Source organism: Camelina sativa, chromosome 3, assembly GCF_000633955.1.
Source record: "Camelina sativa cultivar DH55 chromosome 3, Cs, whole genome shotgun sequence".
Taxonomy (NCBI): Eukaryota; Viridiplantae; Streptophyta; class Magnoliopsida; order Brassicales; family Brassicaceae; genus Camelina; species Camelina sativa.
In genome coordinates this window covers 2,763,120-2,782,575 of record NC_025687.1, presented here as the reverse complement: position 1 = coordinate 2,782,575, position 19,456 = coordinate 2,763,120, and the positions used below count along the sequence as shown (strand labels likewise).

The 19,456-nt window shown below is 39.5% G+C and overlaps 6 protein-coding genes across 8 annotated transcripts in view; 3 read left to right on the top strand and 3 right to left on the bottom strand.

Annotated features, from left to right (window-relative positions):
- LOC104739239 (E3 ubiquitin protein ligase DRIP1) lies at nucleotides 654-3,906 on the top strand. Its single transcript, XM_010488309.2, has 7 exons — nucleotides 654-1,081; nucleotides 1,649-1,748; nucleotides 2,035-2,341; nucleotides 2,483-2,898; nucleotides 2,998-3,048; nucleotides 3,148-3,220; nucleotides 3,372-3,906. The coding sequence occupies exons 1-7, from the start codon at nucleotides 976-978 to the stop codon at nucleotides 3,549-3,551; spliced, it is 1,233 nt and encodes a 410-aa protein (XP_010486611.1). The 5' UTR covers nucleotides 654-975; the 3' UTR covers nucleotides 3,552-3,906.
- LOC104764680 (histone H1.1-like) lies at nucleotides 5,099-6,272 on the top strand. The gene is made up of 2 exons (XM_010488260.1): nucleotides 5,099-5,408; nucleotides 5,510-6,272. The coding sequence occupies exons 1-2, from the start codon at nucleotides 5,196-5,198 to the stop codon at nucleotides 6,116-6,118; spliced, it is 822 nt and encodes a 273-aa protein (XP_010486562.1). The 5' UTR covers nucleotides 5,099-5,195; the 3' UTR covers nucleotides 6,119-6,272.
- On the bottom strand, nucleotides 6,374-8,901 carry LOC104764689. Its single transcript, XM_019243322.1, has 9 exons — nucleotides 8,809-8,901; nucleotides 8,552-8,737; nucleotides 8,217-8,440; nucleotides 8,072-8,133; nucleotides 7,735-7,956; nucleotides 7,520-7,640; nucleotides 7,094-7,416; nucleotides 6,865-7,009; nucleotides 6,374-6,699 (listed from the first exon to the last, which is right to left on the bottom strand). The coding sequence occupies exons 1-9, from the start codon at nucleotides 8,816-8,818 to the stop codon at nucleotides 6,406-6,408; spliced, it is 1,587 nt and encodes a 528-aa protein (XP_019098867.1). The 5' UTR covers nucleotides 8,819-8,901; the 3' UTR covers nucleotides 6,374-6,405.
- Nucleotides 9,013-12,192, bottom strand: LOC104764697. 3 transcript variants are annotated; one of them, XM_010488283.2, is made up of 3 exons: nucleotides 11,949-12,192; nucleotides 9,356-11,580; nucleotides 9,013-9,079 (listed from the first exon to the last, which is right to left on the bottom strand). In XM_010488283.2, the coding sequence occupies exons 2-3, from the start codon at nucleotides 11,533-11,535 to the stop codon at nucleotides 9,046-9,048; spliced, it is 2,214 nt and encodes a 737-aa protein (XP_010486585.1). In that variant the 5' UTR covers nucleotides 11,536-11,580; nucleotides 11,949-12,192; the 3' UTR covers nucleotides 9,013-9,045. The 3 variants fall into 3 exon arrangements, with proteins under 3 accessions (XP_010486585.1, XP_010486601.1, XP_010486593.1); XM_010488299.2 differs by lacking the exon at nucleotides 11,949-12,192 and having other exon boundaries at nucleotides 9,356-11,084; nucleotides 11,168-11,259; XM_010488291.2 differs by lacking the exon at nucleotides 9,013-9,079 and having other exon boundaries at nucleotides 9,155-11,580; nucleotides 11,949-12,191.
- Nucleotides 12,593-15,464, bottom strand: LOC104764630 (fructokinase-1-like). The gene is made up of 5 exons (XM_010488201.2): nucleotides 14,986-15,464; nucleotides 14,533-14,780; nucleotides 13,737-14,028; nucleotides 13,502-13,654; nucleotides 12,593-13,371 (listed from the first exon to the last, which is right to left on the bottom strand). The coding sequence occupies exons 1-5, from the start codon at nucleotides 15,364-15,366 to the stop codon at nucleotides 12,976-12,978; spliced, it is 1,470 nt and encodes a 489-aa protein (XP_010486503.1). The 5' UTR covers nucleotides 15,367-15,464; the 3' UTR covers nucleotides 12,593-12,975.
- Nucleotides 15,614-19,456, top strand: part of LOC104764639 (ribosome biogenesis protein bms1-like) — a gene marked incomplete in the record, with an annotated part of 9,264 nt that continues 5,421 nt past the window's right edge. The window contains 10 exon segments of the mRNA XM_019243321.1: nucleotides 15,614-15,843; nucleotides 15,964-16,110; nucleotides 16,218-16,308; nucleotides 16,428-16,546; nucleotides 16,810-17,000; nucleotides 17,089-17,299; nucleotides 17,778-18,018; nucleotides 18,230-18,558; nucleotides 18,863-19,022; nucleotides 19,159-19,352. Of these exon segments, the coding sequence (XP_019098866.1) occupies nucleotides 15,712-15,843; nucleotides 15,964-16,110; nucleotides 16,218-16,308; nucleotides 16,428-16,546; nucleotides 16,810-17,000; nucleotides 17,089-17,299; nucleotides 17,778-18,018; nucleotides 18,230-18,558; nucleotides 18,863-19,022; nucleotides 19,159-19,352 (1,815 nt within the window).

The window sequence follows — 19,456 nt, the reverse complement described above, 5'->3', positions numbered from 1 at the left end:
TTTACTTTATTAGGGTCGAAACAGAATGTTAGACTGATTGTATTGAGGTTAGATTAATCAAATTAGGATGCCACATACGAAAATGCAATCTCGTATATATGTCCTCTGTTTCTTTAAAAAATCTTTCCATTACTCTATAGTCTATGCTACTAGAAATCGTGGTGTGAATATTGATATACCCTTACACTTCATTGACGCGTCAATTGAGTACATAAACTATGCAAGAGACTCATTAGAAAAGACCCTCATCCTGTCATACGCGACGTTATAACCTAGAGATATCTCGTCCTCACATATATTTTGGCCGCTGATTCGCATGTTACACTCATTAGATGTACGCCAGATTCATCATACCCACGCTGGAATACTTTATTCTTTCTCTTTTTTCTCATAAGGAATATCTTAAAATACAAAATGTTACCACCATTTTCAAAACATGGATAATACATACTAATAGATAAGAACTTCTCACCCAAATAAATAAATAAAATATGTCATTTAACATTTTTAAAAAATTATACTTTCCAAATTAGATTAACCAGAAAAAAGACACAAAAATAACAATATTTTGACCTAGTTTCCAATAAATAACACAAAGAAAAAGGAGAAAAAAAAAGAAGAGAACGTCTTCGAGCACTCGTTTTATTGTCGACGAGAGAGAGGGAGGAGCTATAGATAGACAGAACACACACAAACAAAACCCTTGTTCCAATAAAATAAAGTGTCACATCTCTCTTCTCTAAAATTTTTTAATAGACGACGACGACGACGGCCTCTTCTTCTCTTCTTTGTCCGAATCGTACGTCAAATTCTCCAATCTCTCTCTCTTACCATATCATTAATTGCGCAGATCATCACCAGCGACCGAACGAGAGAGAGATAGACGAACACATCTTCGCTTTTCGTCAACATGCAGCTCTGGGGGGGGGAAGGAAACGTGCGAGTGATTGATTGAGCCCCAATAGATAGAAAGAGATGGTGAGTAAGGTGAAGACGGAGACGATGAGGGCATGCCTGAGCTGCCCTCTCTGCGACAATATCCTCCGTGACGCCACCACTATTTCTGAGTGCCTTCACACATGTCAGTCAGTTTACCCACCTCAATGTTTCGAATTTCGCTCACATTTGCTTTAATTCTTCTCAATTTGGAATCTTTATAGCTCTCAGTTTAGTTAAATATCTCTCTCTTTCTTCTTCTTCTTCTTCTTCCTCTCGTCGTCGAGTCAATGAATAGTTTCTTTTGTTGACCAAAAAAAGAATTAATAGGCAATTCTGTTTGCTTCAATTTCTCCATCTTTCTTCAATTTGGCTTTATATTGTTACTTGGATTCAGCATTTGGTCTCTGGGGATACGTATCTTAGATGGCATACATGAGCTCAGTTTCGTGATGCACGTGAGACATGTTTGGGGCGGATATATGATAATACTATGTGATGTGATAGTTGATTATGTAGGGGGCATACTTGTTAGTTTATCCCTAGTGGATGTGGTGGAGGGGAGTCATAGGCTATGAATGTATCTCACAAATTATGTGTTTCTTATATCAATTCATGATTTTTGGTCACATTTAATACAAATCATGTTCTTAATTAGTTGCGTATCTCTACTGTAATGAACTAACTTGTAAGGTTTAATTTCCTATTGCAGTTTGTAGGAAATGCATCTATGAGAAAATCACAGAGGATGAGATAGAGAGTTGTCCTATATGCAATATTGACCTCGGTGGCACCCCGTTGGAGAAGCTGAGGTAAAGCTAATCTTGTTCTGTGTTTCAGCTCATCAAAACTCTGTTTAGTTTTTTTTTAGCAGTCATCAATTTGATTTGCTCCTTATTTCTCCTTTTCATAGACTTTGTTGGTGAGATGAATTGTATCCCCTTTAGAAAATTCATTTAAGAAATGTTGTAGGAGAATTTAAAATAGGATATTTATAGGATCTCATTTGTACTTTCCTTTTTCTTACTCGTTATGTATTATTGATGGAAGATTTGTAGAATCTATGTAAAAGGAGCTACTTTTTATCCATGGTTTTAGGCCTGACCACAATTTGCAAGACTTGAGAGCCAAAATATTTCCTCTGAAACGGAAAAAGGTGAAAGCTCCTGTAATGGTGTCCTTACCCACAAAGAGAAAGGAGAGATCTATATCGTCTTTGGTTGTAAGCACGCCTAGGGTGTCAGCACAAGGTGGAACAACAGGAAGAAGAACTAAAGCGGCAACAAGGAAAGAGTTGCGTAATGGTTCTTTGGCTGAGAGAAGTGTGAAGAAAGAAGAATCTTCTGGGGATGAGCTTCTAGAGGGCATAAGCTCACCCGACACTAATAAAAGGCAGTTAAAGAAGGTGATCACGGCAATGCTCTATTTTCTCGTATTGGTGTCATTTCATATCTGACAAGCTTTGATTACATATTTCTTCTGTTGTGGTACACTAAAAAGTAAAAAGTAGTCCATCATTTAAGTCTGCTTTTTCTTTTTTGTGCAGTCACGTAAAGAGTCCTTCTCCAATAAAGAAAACAAGGATGGGGATGAACCCTGGGATTCCAAACTGGATTGGAAACCTTTAAACTTTCTGGTTGAAGTGGCAAATAGGACAAAGCCCCCGAAGTCTTCTGTTTCTCAAGGGTCAGGCTCAAAATCTGAGCAGGCACTTGCATCTCGCAATCAAACCAAAACTAAGGATCAGAAAAGCAAATGGAAAGGTGAGGATGAGAAGAGTAACAATGGTGATCCCACAACATCAGAAACAGCTACTCCTAAAAGACTGCGTAGGACTCGACGCAAAAGGTCTGCAACCACTTTTGGTGATTCAAGAAATTTGCCACAGCCAGATGAGTCAGGTGCAAAACAGGAGAGCAGAAATGGTCCTGTTTGGTTCTCACTTGTGACCTCCAATGATAAGTGAGATTCTTGCTCTCATATATGAAACTTTTTCTTTCCTTTCGTAAGTGAGAGTATTTCTATTCTCTTGGTGTGTTGACAAGGGCTTGGTGGTTTCAGGGAAGGAGAAACTTCTTTGCCTCAGATTCCAGCAAATTTTTTGAGAATAAAGTAGGTTTGATATCATTTTAAGTATTCTTTGTTTTATATATCCTGTGTTGTCGCTACATTTTGTTGGGGAAGATAAGCCGCTATCTCGTTCTATGACAGGGATGGTAATATTCCAGTTTCTTTCATCCAAAAGTACCTCATGAGGAAGCTAGATATCAAGAGTGAAGCTGAGGTAAGCATCTTTATATGCACTATGGCACGGTAGAGGATATAGCGTTTGAATGTAATGGAAGCTGAGTTATGGATCTTATCAGTTCTTTAGTGCTAACAAGCATTTGGTTGTTAATAGATAGACTGATAGACATTTGTTGGTTTTTGTATAGATAGAGATAAGTTGTATGGGAGAGGTGGTGATCCCGACACTGAAGCTTTACAATGTCGTGGATCTATGGCTGCAGAAAAGTTCAAACCATGAACGATTTGCTGCATCGGTAGGTTCCTCGGCAAAGGATTTTATGATGGTGCTTGTCTATGCTCGGAAGCTACCGGAGTGCACCAAGTAAAGGACTTTAGATACTCTTGTAACAAGAGTCTTGTTGTTTCAGTAGAAGATTCTGTGGAGACAGGGTAATCTTTTTTCTCTCCATGGATTCTCTCAAAGCATTACGAGAGAGAACGTTACTAGAACTGCAGGAGCGGTCGAATGAGTTGTCACATTTGTACTAGTTTTTTTTTTCCTTCTCTTTTTTGATAAACGAAGTAGACACTCATGAGATGCTTTTCTATCCAAGAAAATACAAAATCTGTTTGTTCTTCTACTTTGTGTCCTCTTTAGACTTGCATGTAATGTTGTTGTCACTTTCTAATGTAGTAGTTTATATGTTTAGATTGATTTATATGCATTTTATTTGGGTGCTACATCAGTTTTAATGGAAGCTATAGTTTCCAAGAGTTGTACTGTTCAAGTGTTTGACTGTGGATGACGAATGTAGAAGTGCGATGACCTTATATGAAAGCAGGAAACTACCAAATTAACAAACATAATTCTTATTTAACGAAGACAAATAGAATTCATCATCACTATAATGTATTATTATCGTGAGAACCATTATGTCGTGACATGATCATCGTGCTTTATTCCAAATATCTATGAGCAGCATATTTTATCAAACATATTGTTAATGATGTTCAAAAAGGTTATACGTGTGGATTCTAATATAGACACAATGTTCTTTATAATTTATGTTTCACATCAAGCTTGATGCTTAAGGATATCCAAAAGAAATGAAAGATCAGTGATGAGTGAATTAGACCATTTACAACATAGACGCCTCTTGGATCCCCCAGGGTACATAGGTTGCTTTTAAGAAATGTAACCTTTATGTATGCATCATAACTATAACGAAAAACATGTTTCACAATCAGTTAAAATTAATCTCATTCGTAGACTCGTAGATCACAATAGACAGTATAAAATATTTTATTAACATAGACACACACCACAAAAAACAGTAAAGAGGTGAGAAACAAATTATAGAAGTTTGGTCATCTAGGGTGGTATTCAATCAAATGATTTTGAATCAAAAAGTTATCGAAATCACAAGCTTAATGGTTCGGTTCACTCCTTGATTTGTCTAGTTTTGTATCAGCATAATTTTCATCGAAATTCTCATTCGCATTATTGGAAAACCCAAATATACCGTAATACTATCAAGAAAAACCACTAGTTATGACATATCTTGCTTCAAACCCGTATATCTCATTGCATAATAATCCGTTTGTCACAGTTAGATAATCAAACGAAACCCCACAGAAATTTATACACAATGCGAAAAAAAAACGAATTTGGTCTAGTACATCACGAGTTATGATCAAATGAATCGAGCTAAAAAGCACAACAAATATACACAAAGCATCTAATCCACATCCACTAACTTACTCATCCCACCATCCACACTCCTTCTTTCTAAGCCGTTGATAAACATAAGATCCAACGATTCGTATTCAAACTTGGGTAAAAACATAGCGATCCGCGTACTCATTGTTTTAACCAATCAGAAGACAGATATGAATTGCCGTCTGATACACATCTAACTATATATAAACCGGACGTTTCCGATGGTCTCATCACATTCCTCACAATCACTTTCCAGATTACATTTTACGGTTTCTTGTAATCAAAAAAATTTCCGATCTTAAAATTTCCGATGACGACGAGCGAGATGGAGATAGAGAATACTGCTACGATCGACGGAAACAACGCTTTGGATGAGACGGTGACGGAGGCAGCCGTCGAGAAGAAGAAGCCAGCAGCGAAGGTTCGCAAATCGAAGAAAGTTAAGGAAGTGAAGGAGAAGAAGGCTGTCTCCGCCGCTGCTCCGAAGAAGAGAACCGTTTCATCTCATCCTCCTTACGAAGAGGTAACGGAGATTCGGTTTAGTTTTTTTTTTTCGTGTTTTGAGATTGATTTGTAGATTCTGAGATTTGGAAGATTGATTTTGGTGTTGTTTGTGATGTTCAGATGATTAAGGATGCGATTGTTACGTTGAAGGAGAGAACTGGATCTAGCCAATACGCGATTCAGAAGTTCATCGAGGAGAAGCGTAAGGAGCTTCCACCAACGTTCAGGAAGCTGTTGCTGCTTAACTTGAAGAGACTTGTTGCTTCTGGGAAGATCGTCAAGGTCAAAGCCTCGTTTAAGCTTCCGTCGGCATCGGCGTTGGCTAAGTCATCACCTCCCAAGGCAGCGGCGGTACCAGCGAAGAAGAAATCTACAACCGCGGCGGTTACCAAGCCAAAGGGAAAGGTCACAGCGGCGGCTTCCAAATCTAAGAAATCGACGGCGGTTAAACCTAAGACAGCTGCTGCGAAGAAAGTGACTACCAAGGCTAAGGCTCAGGCTAAAGCCACTGCTGTGCCTAAGAGGAAAGCTGTTGCTGCGAAGCCCAAGGCTACCAAGGAGAGACCAGCCAAGGCAGCCAAAACGGCCAAGGTTACATCACCGGCGAAGAAAGCTGTTGCTGTGAAGAAGACGGTGGCGACAAAGAAGAAGACCCCAGTGAAGAAGGTTGTGAAGCCAAAGACGGTGAAGTCTCCAGCAAAGAGGGCGTCGACAAGGGTGAGGAAGTGAAATTAGGGGTTTTTAGGTAGAAGAAGGGTTAACGATAGGTGGTTAGTCTTTGTATAATTCAGTGATCCTTATGTGTGACTTCTTTGCTTTTTCTTATTTTCTGTGTTCTTTCTTGTGTAATTCAATGGCTCCTTGAACTGCTATGCTTTCAAAATCATATATATAAAGATAAATCTGTTTTCATCAATCGTAGAAGAAGTCAAATCTGAGTTTCTTGCAGCCTAATTTTGTTACATACAATGGTATACAATACAATCTCAACAAATTTATGCTCTCTTTATCTTGATCTATTCAGCTTTTGGTGTTGTTGTTGAGATGTTGTTTTTGGTGTTGTTGAGGAGATGTTGTTTAGATCGTTCTACTATCTGAATCGAGTATTTGAGTTCTTGTTGAATGTTAAACCTTGAAGGTGAAAGAACAATGTCTTTCCAGATTGATCCTGCTTCACAAGCGGGATTGGGTTTATTATAGAGCTCGCAAATGGAGTCTGCGTTCTCGTTCAACGCTCCTACTCGCTTCAAACACTCTATCTCCACTGGATCCACTAGCAATGTCTTTTCTTTCTCTTTCCAACCTATCAGCTGTGTCAAAATCACAATTCACCCTGTTAGTACGATTTTCTTATCTACACTACGTATGTATGCACCATTGATATAGTGTTGTTGTCTTAGGCATTGGTCAAGAGTTAGAGACTTTTCTGGTGAAATAACTTTAATGAGTAAGCTGGTTCTAATCTCAGTTTTAACCTTTGGAGATCCTTCAAGCGCGTTGGTGCAGTAGAGCCTAGCATTGTCAACAAGGTTACAGTACGTAGGAAATGCATCCGCAAACCGTTTGTGAGATCTCAGCTGCGATCTCACCCTAACCGCTCTTCGACACATGATGGCTCTCCTACAATCTCAGCCAAAAACACTCCTTTTAAGTTAAGAGACAAACTTGGAAGATAGAAGATAGATAGATGGTGCTTGTACTCACCTAATGGCTCTTATAACTGCTAAGTATGCATCACACACAACTCCAACAAGCTCAATTCTATATGGTTTTCTCCTACGCCCATCCTCTTGAAGCTGTTGCCTTTCACCAATCCGTTCCCAATAGTTCTCTGTGACAACCCCATCGTCACCAACCTTGTATCCAGCTCCCATTCTGTAATGGTGACGATGCACGTTCCTCGCCATTGTTATTGTCTGCACCACAAAAGGTACCCATGAGAGTGTCCCATCCATGATCACATCCCTCCCTTCATTCAGGGCCGTCACTAGCAGTGATGAAGCTGCATCTGTTGATGACTGATGAACCTACTCCCACAACAACAAAAAAAATTCAAACCTCATAATCAATATATGGATTTACTTTACAGTTTCTTCTGTGTTTTTCCAGAATTTGATCATCATGTCTTACCAATTCAGCTGTCTGGATCATATCTACATGGCCGCGAGAGCTTAAGGCTCTGTAAATGACATCAGATTCTTTGAAAGCATCAGCTTCAATCACCACAGAGTCTGCTCCTGCCCAGAATGCTCTGAGTCCACAATGAAAAAACCATCTGGTTAGCTTCAACTACATATACATATGTGTGCTAGAAAGTGATGACTACATAATGAGATTATCTTTACTCTTTGAGTATGTCTTTGAGCACAGTGCTCTTTCCTGCACCCATCCCACCACCCATGAGGAGTAGAACCGGACTTCGGTCTTTGTGAGCCACTGGTGCCATAACTTCTGTACACTGTGAGTCATCCGTAGATGCGAGCCCCATTGCTTTCATTTCCTCTACCAAAGTGTTGAACACTCTTGCCACTTTCAAGTTCTTAGTCACCCTCTTAATCCTCTGCTCCCTAGATACAGTATATATAACAAACAAAACCAATCATTCATTCATCAATGACTAAAACAGAACACACGGCTTTCGATTACAAAAAAAATCCTGTTTCTGTTTCTTTAATTCCTTACCTTGTAGCTGCCATCACAATTTGCTTCAGCTTTCTCTTTGGCTCAGCGTCTGCCCTCAGTATCTGAGATTCATATATGACACTGAATGTTTTGGTCTACAATGTGTTATAACAGGAGAAATGATTTTTCTTTTACACACACAAACCTGACTAATCATGAGATCGGCGTGGCTCCAGTGATGCGCAAAGTAGCTGAGAATGCATCTTTCAAATTCTTCCACAAGCTTAATGAAGAGGGTATCAGCGTCAGGCTCTTGACAGAAAAAGCTGTAAATATCTTCTTCACAACATTCAGATTTCCTGATGTATTCTGCTGCTAATTTGCAGAGATTTGGACACTCTCTTCTGTCCTTGAATCCCATTTGCCTTGCTACGTTCCATGTCCCAAATCAGAAAGAAAGAAAAAAACGTTAACATATGATCCAATGCATTCCTTGCTCATGGAGGGTTCATGTACTAATGTGTATGTATTAATTTTTACCAACGTAATGAGAGAATCTTTCGAGTTTCTCATGGTCTTTGTGTTTGTGAGATAATCTAAGACGAGGGATGATTTTGGAATCACGTAGCCTCCGTATACGGTAATGCACTGCGGCTGCTATCATCAAACCTACCGATGACACCACCAATATCTGCGAGTAAGTCGACGTTTTGTTGCCGTAATATTCTGTCAAAAACAACAAACACATTCAGTTTCATAAGATCAGGAATAAGAAACTTAAAAAACATATCAGTGACCTCTCTGCATGACGATGGATTTGATTAGTAGGATTCCTAAGGATCAAATTGGTATGTGTTTTGATGAAACTCAGACTGTTCGTCGTCGCCATTCTTGTTTGTTGCTTCTTTTGAGTCTCATTGTGTTTTCAGTTTCCGTACTCTGTGGCGAAGATTCATGAACCTGACTTCGTTAGCACCATCCAATTCAGTCGTCGTGCGGTGCTAAAAATAGCTGAGGTGGTCTTGGGAAACTAATTATAGGCAGAGCCTCTCACACTTCAACAAAACTCTTCACGAACAAGTTTACGCAAAGATTGTTGTTAAATTAATGATGCAATTAGAATATTAAGTTAGATTTTCTCAATGATCATGTTAATAATACTATCCATCATAGTGCATCGAGAAATAGGATCATCATGTTCATGTGGCAAAAGATGTAAAAGCAATGCTACATTAACCTAAAGCCATAAAATCTAATTTATAATATGTTGAGAGCAAATCCTCTACCAAAAAATTTCCTAAAACCTAAATAAAAATACTTAAATAGTAACTACTGTTACATTACATAGGAGCAGTGCAAGTTGTCCTGAAATGGCCAGGCTGACTACACCGACCGCAACGAACGGCACGCTTCACACGGCCACGATCCTCTGCCCTAACTCTCCTCTTCCTGGGAGCACCTTTCATAACCTTTGGTGTTCTTATTATATCTTCACCGTCTCTCTCTGAATCATTGCCTTTCCACTGGACTTCGTCTGAAACTGGCTCTACAGTTTCTGCATAAGTTCTTCTGTAACTCTCCACCGTGAAACAACTCTCAGTGTAACTGTAAACGTTCTCTTTGCAAGACATGAGAGCTCCAACGGCATGGCTACACGGAAAACCATAAATCTCCCACCGGCGGCACAAACAAGAACGGTTTTCGATATTTACAACAACACTTCCTTCATGAGTCATGACTTCAAATTCCGCTTCGTTTGCTCTGTAAACGCGGTGAACACGAGATTTTTCTACAGCAGCAACCATTTGTCTTTCAGCAGAAGGAACAAGTACATCAGACCAATGTGCGCTCGTTTCACGGCGTTCTTTAAACATATTCATCAAATGACGGTGGATACACTCCATCATCTGTATTATAGGAAGACCCGAGGTATCTTGAATCCAATTGCTGAGTGACTCGGTAATAACATTTGCAGTTAACTGTCCAAACCTTGTTCCTTCAGAGTATGATGAAGCCCACAGAGCAGGAGAGAAGTTTTGGATCCATAAGGAAGCCTCCGGGGATATCTGTTCGATCTTTTTCATTTTTGATTTGAACTCGAGGACGGTGAGAGAATGTGCAGCCTCCCAAAGAAGGATCACAAGAATAGAGCTTTGAAATTCTTTTTGGAACCGTTCTGCGAGATGATGGACACAAATGCCATGACATGCTGTTGGGAAATTAGCCTCTAGCCCATCAGTAATAAATCTCTCCATACTTGACAATATGGTAAGCCTTGGCATATTCTCAGAGTTAACTTCAAGAATCTTACGAAGCTCCGAGAGAAACATATGCCAGTTACTGTCACTTTCTTCATTAACAATAGCGAATGCCAAAGGAAACACAGCTCCATCTCCATCAAAACCAGCAGCAAGCAGAAATGTCCCTGGATATTTGCTCTGTAAAGAAGTCTTGTCCAGTGCAATAAGAGGCCGACAAGCATTTACAAAACCAGTGATTGATGCTTGGAAAGAAATAAACAAGTGTTGAAAGGTCCCATCGATTGGATTTGCATGAACCACAGCGACGCTTCCGGGGTTTGTTCTTCTGATTTCATCACAGTATTGAGGAAGAAGGCGATACTCTTCTTCAAATGAACCACGGAGAGTAGCCATTATACGCTCTTTGCCTCTCCAGGCCTGCTTGTAAGAAAGTGAGATCCCATGAACTCGATAAATTTCCTCAAGTATCTCCTTTGGTTTGAAATGTGGATTTTGTTTCAGCTTCTCCGCCACAACATCAGCAACCCACTGGACAGAAGCTTGCTGATGACCAAGATGTGAAACCCCACCACAAGTGTGACTCCCATGAATAGTCCTTACTGTAAAAGTTGGCGCACCAGGAAGTTTGGCGCAGTGAATCCTCCAAGGGCAACCCTCGCCTATGCACTTAGCGGTGAAGCGGGTCTTGTCAGATTTAATCGTTTGCAACTCAAAGCGTAGAGCAATTGCTGCATTCTTTATTGCTCTCCTACAAGCATTGGCATCTAAAAATTCCATACCAACGACCATTTCATGCTCAGTAGTGCCACCAGCATCGATCATAGACCAGCGTTGAGGGGCAGGAGGAGATGCCTTTTGTGGTTCCCGAGAAAACTCCATCCCAAACTCTTCTAAGTTATCTTGAGATTCTTGCTTATGGTTGGTTTCAATAACAACAGATTTATCAATCTCAGAAGTTCCAGAGTCATCATTATCAGGAAAAGAGAGATAGCCATCAGTTTGGTTTCCATCCAAAGCAGCCCCTTCTTTGGTTTCATCATCATTGTTAGGAATCCTAGAGTCTTTGTGTTCCTGAAAACTGTCCCAGACCTGGTGGTCCTCACAAGAAACACCAATCTGGAGGTTAATATCGAGAAGCTGTTCGAAAGCGGAATTGTAGTCATGACCACAGTATAGTTCGTAGCTGTGTCGAATCCCGGTAAAATGATCCTGTTTGAATGAGATATCACTGTTCTCAGACTTCACCAGATCGTCGTCTTCCATTTAAGTAATAACAGAAGATTCTGAGTCAGTTGCTGTCTCCGTTACCTGTATGAATCGAGAGAGAGAGACCAACAACATCATAAATCATAATACAGCCGAAAATAGCTAAAACACTAAGAACTAGTACAGAATAACTTAAGCATATGGTAAATTTCATATTTTGAACCGCTAGAGGATCATAGAACCCTATGATCTATTAAAAAGAACAAGTTTACTGAACCGGCTCCCATTGTCACTGACGTAGCTGATGAGGATATTACCAAGTCGAGATAAATTGATCATGCAAGCACATACAATAGAACATAAATGAACCCAAAGGCCAAAACCCAATGCTTTCGAATAATAATAAGAAACAGAGAGAAGAAGCAAAAAAAAAAAAAAAAAAAAAAAGGGAGGATTTTTTTATCACTCACAGTAGGAAAATTTGAGGAGACTCTGAAATCATGGGATTGAAGAGAATTGAACGGAATCATACATGATACATTCGGAGGGAAGGAATTTGGCGGGTAAGGATCGAGACAGTGTCTCCGTGTCTGTTGTAGGGTTTAACTGTTTAAGCTTAAAGGGAGGGGGCAACCCAAAAATATTCTGGAGAAGCAGAGCTAGACAGATGAGAGAGAGAGAGAGAGAGAGAGAGAGAGAGAGAGGCGACCGAGATTTTCAGGTTAAAAAGGTAACTCTGTAAACTGGTTAGGAGCGGAGGAAGTGTTTTAAGGGTATTTTAGTCATTTATGTTCCGTCTCCTTAACTAAGTTGGAAATAGCATAATCGTTCATTGGTATAACCCCCCCTTTAGATTTACATTTACTTTTCTCGAGGCCACATATGGGCCTAACCCCTAATTATATGTAAGCCGCTTTAGTTTTTACTTATTCCCGAGGCCACCTATTGGCCCAAACCCTAATTATACTATGTAATTTAATGATTCACATTTGTGTTTAAGGACATTTAAGATGATCATCAAATTACTACGCCATTAAATTTTTGGAGATAAACCATTAACAACATAGGGGTTTTTGATATGTTCTGTTTACCTGCTTTCCTTAACACATGCGACTGTCAAACACAACTCCAACAAATCGCATTTAACGAATTTTATTTAAACAATAACAAATTAGACAAACAAACAAACCAAAAAAGTACCAAACTTCTCTTTTATGTAAACTCTCTATTATCCCTACTGCTGTAAGATCAGCTTCTCTTTCATATCTCCCAAACCCAAAAAAATAATTCCCAACCAATCATTTCATTTACCGAGATCTCTTCATCCACTGCACTCCATAATAAGAGTCAGCTCAGACCAAAATCTCCCATCATAAGCCCATTTTTTTTTTCTTCTCGACTACAATTCTCTATTCAAATCCTGTGACAGCGATCAGATATCTCCAAATCACGCTGCCAATATGTGTCACACGGTTTTTTCCGTTTCAAACGCATCATTCAAGATGAAGCCTTTACACAACACCTCTTAAATTCAAGCTCTGGTAGCAATTCAGAAACCACTTTTTCCATCGAGATTGTTTCTATCTCCTGCTTGCTGCTCCCATCTTTTCTTATCTTCTTTTTCGAAAGAAGATTGAATCTAGGAGATTCCGAGTTTTCAGCAAGGAGTTGTTCGAAAAATTTCTCTTCATCATTCAGTTTCGAGGCCTTCATGAGATCCATCACTTGCTGCCTTTTTGCAACATTTCTACCTGCTCCACACCCCATTGCAGTTGCTGCTCCAACCGCATTTGCAATCGTTAAGGTATTCACAAGCGGTATGTTGCGTATATAGCCTAAGGCAATTGCAGCCACAAAACTGTCTCCACATCCCACAGTGTCAATCACTTCCACCTGTTGATGTTTTGGGAAAGACTAATTAGATCATTACACAAACTTACTCTACGATACATACATAAAAAAATTTAATATCTCAGCAGTGAATGCCAAAATGAAGGATTAGATGATGTGTACAAGCAGGTACCTTAAACGCAGGAGCCACTGAGACACTAGACTTCGTCACTAGAATTGAACCCTTCGCGCCCATCTTTACAATCACCCATTTCGTTCCTTTTCCATTCCTCAGAATTTCTTGTCCTGCTTTTACAGGGTTCCTGATGCCAGTTAGACCCTCCGCCTAAGCAATTCATTAAACAGTTCAGCAATAATTCCACCAAGTAGAAACAATTTTCAGCAATATCAAGAGACGTGCAATGTACCTCCTCGGATGTTAAAAGAAGAACATCGCTCATTCTTAAGAAGTGAGCAAGTGCTTTACGCTCATCAGGAGTTCCCTTGGAAAGACTCTTTCCCCGTGGCCCAGGATCAAAGAAGATAGCTGTCCCGACTTTGGAAGCATAATCTATCGTTGACATTATAAAACTAGGGCTAAAATCGTCAAAGTCATAACCATTGCAGAAAAGAACCTTTGACTGTCTGATTGCCATCTTTACTTCATCAGATAGGTCAGTGATCCAACTGAAAGCAGGTTCCTCCTTGAAATCGGCTCGACTAAAAAGAGAAACAACTCCAGTGAATAAGTTCCTCTAGTATTAGAATTCAAGAAACTTGAAACAAATAACATTACCCACGAGAAGTTGTTTCACAAATAGACATCAGAATTAGGAACAAAAAGGGGCATAAGTTCCTCGAGTCGAGTCAAAGAATTCAAAGAACTAAGAAGCATCATTGGAAGCAAGTATGCCAATATAACCCACTAGCTTTTGTCTCACTAAGAGAAACAAGATGTATGAACAAGAAAGTTATATCTTCCTGAACATATAGATAGATAGCATCAAGAAAAACTGCACTTTTTCGTTTCCCAAAAAACACTAATAAACAAAACCTTATATTTCTAGATACCCATCAAAAGTACATCAATGAGATGATGCATTCATTAAACCAATTATCCCACATAAACCACCGTCGCTACCATAGATCTATTCAAGTTTCCTTGTTAGCCATTTTCAATTTTACTTAGTTTCCCTAGAAACTCGTCAAGGCAAAAAGCATTACCTGCAAAAGCCATGTCGCTGCAAAGGATCCACAAGAACCCAGCAAATAAGAGTATCACGATACGAGCTGCTATCTTTGGCATTTGTTCCTCCATCCAATGCAACTGTACCTATTCCTTCTTCATGAAGCACATCTAGAAGAAACTCACCATAGATCTCATCCCCAACGTGACCAATCGCAACACACTGAAGCCCCAATCTAGCAGCCGCTATAGCCATGTTACAGTTGCCACCAGCTTCCCAGTATTTCTATAAGCAAACAGGGAACAAAAACACTTGACTATTAACATCAAGAACAAAAAACAAGAAAAACAATATTTTCAACTAAACAAGGGAATACAAGAAAGTTCACGTATTCATTAAAAGAATTGAGCTAAGAACTTCCACTGATACACTACGAAGAAGTTCATCTCTTAAAGATGTGAAAAGAAACAACGAATTAGTAAACAAAAACCTTATCTGGGGGAGAAAGAGAGAGTTCGTCCATGAGGGCCTTGCGCTCTCCGCGAGAAGGAGGGGGCAATTCGTGAACACTGAGAACAATGTCGACGCAGAGATTACCAAGAGTTGCGACATCGATAGGTTTCTCAGCCACCACGATACCTCCATTTTCCCCGATGGAGGAGGAGGAGCCATCGGCGTATCTAACAGGGGATACATCAGCGGCACTGGTCCGACAGCGGAGGCAAACGGAGCTTCTCAGACGCGGGACTCGAGCGAATGGCGGGAAATTAGGGAGGAGAGGATTAGGGCTTTGGGTGGAGAAATTTGAGAGGGATAACGCATAGTGAGGTGAAAAGGAGTGAAATGTTAGGGCAAAAGCGTGTTGATACATTCGGAAAGATAAAGAGAAGAAAGAAAGAAGGAGAGACTTGATTCTTGAATTGCTTCGTCGTTCTCTCTCTTCTTCTTCGTCTTCTTCAAACACTGTTCTTCACCATTTGAGGAGGAGGAGGGGCTTCTGTTATGTGGTAAATTAAACCGGAGTGAAATTAGAATGTCAAATTAAATCGAACCGGTTACGGTTTGTTTATTTAAACCGTCTTATAATTGAAATTGGAGGGTTTATACAGTAAGGGTTTTTCATCTCTCTCTTTACCTGATTCGTATACTTCTCGACGGCCACCAAAAGAAAGACCTTTTTGTTCATCATCGTTTCTGAGCTCGCTGACTTCACGCCATGGCCGCCGACGAATTGATGCCGTCTCACAGGTCACATAGGACTCGCCAAGCAGGTCCTACCATGAAGAAGAAATCTGCAATCGATAAGATGAAGCGTGGTATCCCCATTACCAAGCAGAAGAACCCTAAGGTGACTTAGTTACTACTACTACTACTACTTGTCCTCTCTCTCTCTCTCTCTCTTTGTCAATGTCGTTTCTTTGTCTTTGGTCGCTGATTGGAAAAATCGATTGTACTTGGGGTTGTGCAGGCGTTTGGTTATAACTCGGCTGTCAAGGCGAAGAAAGCGCAATCTCACGCTATGGAGAAGGAACAAAGGCGACTTCATGTCCCGACAATTGATCGTACTTATAACGAACCTCCTCCTTTCGTCGTCGTTGTTCAAGGCCCCCCAGGAGTACTGTGTTTTTTTATATTGTTGTTGATTTGTCGTTTTCACTCTCGGATTTGCTTATTTTTTCTCTCAAGTTTTGATTGTTTCTTTCCACTGTTTTGGTCATGTAGGTTGGAAAGTCTCTCGTGATTAAGTCTCTTGTGAAGGAATTCACCAAGCAGAATGTACCGGAGGTTCTAGGACCTATTACCATTGTAGAAGGTTCTGTGCTGCATTTTTTTATTTGCTTCTTCTTCTTTTTTGTTCCTTTGTATGCATCTGTCGTGTTTTTTAGCCTTGGAATTTATTCCTGTTCTCATGTTAGTCTGTCATGGAATCAGGTAAACATAAGCGGTATCAATTTGTGGAGTGCCCAAATGATATCAATGGGATGGTGGATTGTGCAAAGGTTGCTGATCTAGCCATGCTTGTGGTAGACGGGAGTTATGGTTTTGAGATGGTGAGAAACCATTTTTTCTGTAGCTTTCTCCTTTTTCCCGTAATGAATGCTTTATCTGAGCTTGCCATTCCTCTGCCCTGGAAAATGTGGTTTAATAATTTTCTTTTGCATCATGTCATTTGCTTGTTGTTTTGTGAAGATTTCTTTTTTTTTTTCTTTTATATACGAGATCACTGTTGGACCTATTTTCGTAATCTACATTTGTTAATGATATCAACCAAGGTATGTTAAGTAATTTGTCTTTTAATCTGTTTGACCCTCAGGAAACCTTTGAATTCCTCAATATTATGCAAATGCATGGATTTCCTAGAGTTATTGGTGTCCTCACACACCTTGATAACTTCAAGGATGCAAGCAAGCTGAGGAGAACAAAAAAGTCTCTCAAGGATCGGTTTTGGACCGAAATATATAAAGGAGCTAAATTGTTCTATTTATCTGGTCTCATTCATGGGAAGTAAGTATTTTCATTGATACTTCACCAACATGGATGACATGTGCAAGGAGCGTTTGAGGTTCACCTTTAGTTTATCTTTTGTTTGTAGGTATACACCGCGTGAAGTTCACAACCTTCGCCGCTTTGTATCTGTTGTCAAGCCTCAGCCAATAAAGTGGCGAACATCACATCCTTATGTGTTGGCTGATCGCATGGAAGATGTTACCTCTCCCGAGAAAGTTCAGATGGATAAAAAATGCGATAGAAATATCACATTGTATGGTTACCTACGTGGTTGTAACTTGAAAAAAGGGATGAAGGTATGTTATCAGATGTTTTGTCATCATTGTCCTTAGATACTGGTTCATCTTGGCCTTTTGAGTTTTCTATGGCCTAACTCCTTGAGCCATTTATTTGCTTAACAGTATGTGCCGCAAAATACTCTTGAATTTTAGGAAAATACCATTTTATAAATTGAGCCTAGAGATGAGCTGATTTGATGTTATCTGTACGGTCTTCCTTGCTGGTTCCTAGCGATTCACATATTACAGCATTTCGAATTAGTTATTGCATCAAAGTAACTGAAATTAACCCGTTTTTTATTGACACATAGCTTTCCCATATCGAATAAAGTTGTAAGAAGAGCATAAACTTGTATACTGTGCTTTGTAATGGATTTGTTTTTGCTTCTTTATCTAATTGAGTGATTTTTGTATACAAAATGGTATCTTAGCTGTTACAATTTACCTTTTTTATCTTGTTTAACAGGCATCTGATCTAATTTCTTATGATTTTCAGGTTCATATTGCCGGAGTTGGTGACTACAGTTTAGCTGGGGTGACTGCTTTAACTGATCCTTGTCCTTTACCTTCAGCTGGCAAGCGAAAGGGGCTGAGGGACAGGGATAAGCTTTTTTATGCTCCTATGTCCGGGATTGGAGATCTTGTGTATGACAAAGATGCTGTTTACATCAACATAAATGATCACCAAGTTCAGTACTCTAAAACTGAAGATGGAAATGGAGAACCTACTAATAAAGGTTATTTATGGGGTTTTCCAATTTTGATTGTCATAAAATTGTTCTATTGTATATGTATCTGAAGTAGTCTGTTTTATGTGTTTTGCTCATTTCATGTCCATAGAATTTCTACATATTTAGAATTTGGTTTACATCATTAATAGAAAGCCAATATTTATTGCTCACTTTTTGTGCTCTAGCATCTCTGATTGTGACATTTTTATCTTGGCAGGAAAGGGCAGAGATGTTGGTGAAGATTTGGTAAAGTCGTTGCAGAACACAAAGTATTCTGTTGATGAGAAACTGGAAAAGACATTCATCAACTTTTTTGGCAAAAAGACCAGTGCCAGCTCAGAAACAAAACTTATGGCTGAAGATGCGTATCAATCTTTACCGGAAGGTTCTGACAACGAGGAGTCTCAAGATGATGAGGATGATGAGGATGATGAGGTTGATGAAAAGGATGTAGAGGGTAGTGACAGTGAAATAAAGCAGGTAACTGAGTTTCATGGTGGAAGGTTGAGGAGGAAAGCTGTCTTCATGGAGGGGAGTGATGCAAAGGTAATGTACTTGCTTGATCTGATTTTTGTAATGCTTCTATTTACTATTGCAGTCATATCTTCAGTTGGATGATACTGGTGACTATGAAAATAAGAGAGTTAATGTGTGAATTTGCTCGTTTTCATTAGTTTGTGTTAACAATTTGGAAAGAAATGGTGAAACATTAATGTAGGTTAGGTCAATCGCAATTCTAGTGGGATCCCTGTAGTGATTAAGATTCTGGGAAGCAGTATCTACTTGATGTCGACAGATTAGATTTTCAAAATTAATTGGTTGTCCCCATGTCTGGCTGTATGTGACGCAGGACTCAGATGAAGATGATTTTGAGGAAGCTGACGATGCTGAATTGGACTTAGATGAATATAACTCTGAGGAAGCAGACGATGTTGAATTGGACGAAAATGAAGTTGAAGATGGTGGAGATGACTCTGCTTCTGATTCGCCAGGGGATTATCAAATAGATGGTATGTTATTTCTACGATTAAATTTACTTGCGTATTGATGATGTCATGGGCATTAGATTTTCTTGAGAAAGTACATTGTCTTTTGTCATTTAAGATTTCGTTTGTTCCTAAACATTGACCATTCATGGTCTGTCAGACTTTGGTAACATATCACAATGGAAAGCACCCTTGAAGGAGAATGCCAGAAAGAAGAACCCCAACTTGATGGACATTGTGTATGGAGCATCGGGATCATTAGCTACTCCCTTGATAAATGAGAACCATGACACTAGTGATGATGAAGAAAGTGATGAGGAAGAATTCTTTAAGCCAAAAGGAGAACAAAGCAAGGTTTGTCATCTCAAGTCCATACAATATTTGGTCATCTTTTCTTGTTCTTGGGAATGTCTCAATCATTTTTTTATCCATATAAATCCAGAATTTAGGTGGTGGAT